General features: G+C 43.3%; 1 protein-coding gene across 1 annotated transcript in view; it reads left to right on the plus strand.

Annotated features, from left to right (window-relative positions):
* Window positions 1–517: 517 nt before the first annotated feature.
* The window catches only part of LOC108230038 (A disintegrin and metalloproteinase with thrombospondin motifs 20-like), a 93,104-nt gene continuing 87,809 nt past the window's right edge, over window positions 518–5,812 (plus strand). The window contains exons 1-2 of the mRNA XM_017405842.2: window positions 518–1,006; window positions 1,096–1,436. Of these exons, the coding sequence (XP_017261331.1) occupies window positions 916–1,006; window positions 1,096–1,436 (432 nt within the window). The 5' untranslated portion in view covers window positions 518–915. The remainder of the gene's footprint in view (window positions 1,007–1,095; window positions 1,437–5,812) is intronic.

The following is a 5,812-nucleotide window of genomic DNA, read 5'->3' on the forward strand; positions in this document are numbered from 1 at the left end:
TTTTCCAAACTCATTCAAAGAGCTATCCACAACAGGGAGAGTATTAACTCTTCATAACCATTCCACAGAACCCCACTTGAAAAATATCTGAACTACCTGTTAACCTGTTTATGTTTTAAAGCCATTATATATTGGCCTGGTCAGTACTGATGGCGCACATATTCCTTTAGAAAACTAAAGTGCGCTCATAATTTACCACCTCAGGTAGATTAAGTGCATCCCTAATGTGACATTTCCATTTTTTTGCTTATAGAAAGAGGGCTTTAGTTGATCCTGCTTCCATAAATCAGTCGACTTTAAGCCTCTGTAGTTACTGAGTCGCACATTGGTCCCTGCAATAATAAAGACTGCTGAGTAAAACATGATTTTACTGCTGAGACTGATTTTCACACAGGGACTGCATGGGCTCTTCTACTCCGCGGCTCCCATGTGTACAGGCGCACTCACTATTGGCTCTGAGCTCGTTAGGGGCGTTGCTTCTCGGGTAGTGAGAGCTTCGGGTGCACGGAGTGCTCCAGGGATGGCCAGGGGAAAGCTTACTTGGCACTGACCCCTCCTTTCAGTAAAAGGAAAAGAGAGGAGAAGAAAAAAAAAAAGAAAAAAGAAAAGAAAAAGCCCCGCAGTTTACATTAGGCAGCGATATTGTTTGCGTCAGCGGGATGAATGTGTCATAAACTCAGACAGGCTGGTGAATGCATGGATTTCGCAGCAATGCGATGAGGCCGATGCACTTTGCCGGAGTCGCGCTGCAGAGAGCCTCCGCGGATCCCACGACCTGTTGCTGCTGACAAGCCGGGTTGGAGGGAGGTGGGAGGGGGGGAACGAGAGAGGAAAAAGGCAGCCGGAGAGGCAGAGAGACAGAGGGTCGCGCCTTGGAGAGGGAGCGAGAGAGAGGGGAGCGCCTGGGAGGAAATCATGCAGTTTGCAATCTGGCTGCTTGGACTAACGTGTCATTTGTCAGCACTTGTCCGAGAGTCTCTGACCTTCCGATTGCATCCAAAACAAGGTAGATCTGCTTTGATTTCACGTAGAAGTCTTCACGCGTTCACCGAGTGACAGTTGTGTTGTTGTCTCTCTCCCCCCCCTCTACTCCAGAAAGCTTCATCAAGCAGCTGTCATCGTACGAGATCATCACTCCGTCAAGAGTGAATGACTTCGGAGAGACGTTCCCTCACCGGCTGCACTACAGGAGGAGGAGGAGTGCGGAGGATGAGCTGTCGGGCGCGCGGGTTCTCTACCGGATCGACGCGTTCGGGCAGCGCTTCCAGCTCAACCTGAGCGCGGACGCCAGCTTCATCGCCCCCTCGTACACGGTGGCGCACCTGGGAGCCGAGCGCCAGGACCCGAGGAGGAGCGACATGCGCCACTGCTTCTTCCGCGGGCACGTGGACGAGGAGCGCGAGCACGCGGCCGTGTTCAGCCTGTGCACCGGCCTGGTGAGTTTTTCAGACTTATGTCTTTGAAAATCGAGTGATGCTGACACGCTTGCTCCCCTTTTCAATGGGCTCCGTCCATGCATGTCCTGCCAAGAAGAAGAAGAAGGAGAAAAAGCTTCAGGTGACGTGCGTGAGGAGTGTAACAGGAGCAAGTGTTGCTGCTGGACTAATGACAGAGGAGCCATGAACTCAGTTACCTTTGAGGTGATGCTCCTCTTTCAGGTGGAAATGGAGGAGAGTGGAGCTGACGTGACAAGCATCGTCCGAAGTGTCTTTGAGCAAAATCAGCTCCAATTTGTGGGGTGGATTTTCAGTGCCTTTTACCACATTGACAAATGTTGTAGAAGTAACAACAATATAAACAAAACATAAATCCATCAAAGCCCTAACATTTCTTGAAGGAATGCACATCACCCACCGCCTTTCTTGTCAGGGTTTTCAATTTAAATGAAGTCCATCTTGTGGTGAAAAGGGATGGCGTTACAGCCATTTTGGTCATACCTCGTAAACCTTGTCTGTTAGTGCTTGGTGTGTGTGTTGAGGATGACTCTCAGCTGCTACCACACCAAAGTTTGCCTCAATATCTGTAAAAATTAAAGCTACGTTGGTGTTGGCTAATGTCAACTAGCTGGATTGGATTGGCTCAGTTGTACATGCACAACGTGAAAGTTTCAATAAAGTTTGTTCAGGGGTTCATGGGATATTTTGATAACAAACAAACAAACAGGGCTGACGCCAACAGTTAATGCCAAAGCTTGAGGCAATCATCTTGCACAATAGTAGTGCTTAGGTAATGTTTTCAGGTGCTACTCAGCTACTATCAAATTTAATTTTAGCACAAAATCTGTAAAACTGAGTTGTATCCATTTTGAATTGTAGTGACTCTAAAAGTTATCATTTTTTCCAGAGTATAAGGCGCACTTAAAAGCCTTAAATTTTCTCAAAAAATGACTGTGCACCTTATAATTCAGAGCGCCTTATATATGAAAGAAGTTGTGATGTTTTAGTACGACTTTGGTAAACTACAAAGCTGCACCGCTTGTCACGCAGGGCTCTGTGCACAGTGTGCGGACCTGAGCGAGCACTGGAGGCATTTATATTTGACGCTTACGTCGGTTCAGTATTCTACGAAAAGACGGGGCTGTTTTGTTTCGCTTAATGCGCCTTATAGTCCGGTGTGCCTTATATATGACAAAAATTTGAAAATGGACCATTCATTGACAGTGCGTCTTATAATCCAGTGCGCCCTGTAGTGCAGAAAATACGGTAATTAGCTGTAGACGTACACCCAGTGGTTAGTTTCTGGAAGTTTCTTTAAAATCCATCCACTGGTTCATGAAGTAGTTTACTAACGCTACAGACAATCGAACACAAGCACACATTCAAAGACAAAGACAAAAAACATTACCACACTTTTGTTTGGGGATTATAAAAAGAAAATCGAAAGAAACGATACCAGTCAAAAAAGTTGGTCATTAGATGCTGATGGATTAAAGCTCATAAAGTACTACCAGCAGAATAAGCACAGGTTGAGACTGATTTGCTTTTTGATTGTTTTTTAAAGGGAAATATGCTTTATTCCACTGCTGTAGTTGCACACAATCTCTTAAACGTTACCCAATATTGCAGAATGTATGAAGGGTGCTTAATGAAGTTTATAACTAGGTAGCCGAATGAGGTGCACCAAAACCAAAATCCATAGCAGAATTCCTACTCTTTGGGCCGCTGTTGTCATCGAAGCTATTTAAAAAATTCTGGTATAGGCCTATACTTTGGTTTGTTTTTTGACTTTTGATTTTCAAGGACAGCACAGTCAGTATTCAACTCATTGAAGCTTGTCTTCTTCTCTTTTAAAGTCATATTCATAAAAACTATTATCCTTATGAGATTGTCTGCTAATAGGGTTGTTGTTGGTGGTGGTGGGGTGCAGGGGGGCAGCAAGTCTTTATGGGTGGCCATTGCAGTTCTTCCTTTTTTTTTCTTGGTGTCACCATGAATGGCTAAATGAGTTATGCAATCTGTTGTCTTGAGCCTTTAAACAACCTTTTGAACAGTGATGTTGGTCACACTTGGTTCCAGCTTCCCAAGAGTTAACAATAAGCCTCTTTCCTTTGAGTTTTGTCCTTCTAAAGTGAATACCTGTGGAGCTAGAACTGATCACCAACGTTTTTCCTGACTGTAAGAGTGACTAGTTGTTTCTCACGTTCCCAAACAGAGTATATTGCTGTGTCATTAAATGTGCCCCTTTACATTTATATGAAGCTGTAATGAATTTACCTGGTAATAATCAGTTAATTAAACCAATATGTACCATGTGGGAATCCCGATGCCCATTTCATTTGGTTTGCTGACTCCTGTGGGAGAGAATCCAATAACTGTTGCAGGGAATGACTTCATGGGTCACATGAGGTTACTGGACCAGGAGCAGGGGGTTGACCTCAGTCGCGCCAGCAGGATTCTGTGTTTGAGGGGGTGGGTGGGACTGACTTAAAGTATCCCCATCCCAGTCCCTATCAGTGCGCAACTTTTATTTTAGATAGGTACACCTAGTACAGCATCAGAACGTTACAGAACACAGCTGAGGTTTTGTGGTTGTTTGAACTTGTACGTCCACAAAGCAGGTAGTGATTGTTCCCCTGCTGAGACATCAAACCAAAGACCACTGCATATTGTAATGAATTTTAGAGTGACTTTGTAAAACAAACAAGCAAGTAAAGCACATTTATTTCTGTTTATTCGGCAACTTAAAGCATGAGGTGTCCTGCAATTATCAGGGTAATAAGCATTTAATTGCCTCTTTGCACAACTTTGATATACGACTCGCTTATCCAAACATGTTTGCTTCCTTTTTTTCCAGCAGTCTTTGTGGCTTATCACTCACTGAGAATGACAGGACAATGGATCCAGCACCAGAGGGTATTGGGTCATAAATGTGTCTGTATCTGATCACTGGGGCTTAATGGCAAGGTCACATTGTGTTGGGATGAGGTCATTAAGGAATAATTAAGCCCTAAAAACAAAGGGGTCATTCTTGGAAAAATAGGGTTCCCCTTTCGTCCAGAGTCACTCAAAGCTATCCTCCCGGGGGGCAGCTAGAGAAGGAGGCGGGGGGGATGCAGGGTTTAGGAGGCTTTTGGCCTTTTCAAAGTGAACAGTGATCGACAGGAAAGAGGAGAACGCTCTGAAGAGGAGACAACCGCCAATGAAGGTTTGAGGGAACTTTAAGGATAGTTCACACACCGTGGGAAACACTGGCTCCTGGGGGAGCTGGCTCTCTCAGCCCGCTCGCATAATGGAAGTACGTGGTGGGTCAGGCTGCCCTGAGAAATGAATCATTCTTCCAAATTTATCTAAAAAAAAAAAAAAACTGGCTCAAGACACCTTGAGATTGTACACAGCTGCATGTACCTTCTAAAAAGCTTATCACCCACAAGATTTTTTTTTTGAGTTGCTGTGGGATTTACTAAAACAGACGAGTGCCAACAGTTATTCCTCACATGTCAGGAGTGTGACCTTGTTTTAAAAGAAGTCTCTTAGTTGCGACCCGCTGCTAAACAGTTATTTTTGTTCCCAAACTTCTTCTTTGCTAATGCTGGGAAACCCTGAACCTCTGGCTCTTCTCTGACTAAATGAGAAATTTATGTTTTTCTTCTTTTGAGACAAGGACAACTTAAAAGGATAGTCCATATCTTTTGGAGTGGGGTTCTGTCAATATCTTACCTGTTGTAGATACCTCTTTGAGTGACCTCAGTTTGTAGAAAAAAAGTTTAAATCTGACCAGAGTGATGAGCTAACAGCCGAGTCACAGCAGCTCCTTGTTATTTGCGCTTGATTTTAATCTAAATAATTGCGTAATGCAAAACTAATGGTGATGTAAAGGTTTATAAAATAAAGTTTGCATGAGTCATTGACATATTGAGAATTCGGTTATTTTGCAAATTCTCCATTCACTTTGGTCTTGGCCTCTCTTGGACTAGCCATTAGTTCGCTAATCCAGTCAGAAATAATCAATAGTTACTGTAAACTGTAAACCCCACTTAAAAAGATCTTAACTCACTCTAAGAATGACCCAACTATGGTTATCTAATTAATGCTAACTCACCATAAGCAGTGATTTACATGATGCAAGTGAAAAACTACTGTCAATTACAACATAAAAGCAGCACATAATAGTTTTTATACATTTCTGTGCAGAAATAATCAGCGCAGAGCTTTATTAGTCACAATGATGTGACAGTAACAGAATATTCTGTATTAGGAGATTATAAATTTTTCTCATGTAAATCAGTGTTGTTTCTTATTTATTGAAGATTGCTACAAAATGCAGACACTGCATCATTTTATATGTTTTCATAACAAATCCCCCCCCCCCCCCC

The sequence above is a fragment of the Kryptolebias marmoratus genome, linkage group LG11, assembly GCF_001649575.2.
Source record: "Kryptolebias marmoratus isolate JLee-2015 linkage group LG11, ASM164957v2, whole genome shotgun sequence".
Taxonomy (NCBI): Eukaryota; Metazoa; Chordata; class Actinopteri; order Cyprinodontiformes; family Rivulidae; genus Kryptolebias; species Kryptolebias marmoratus.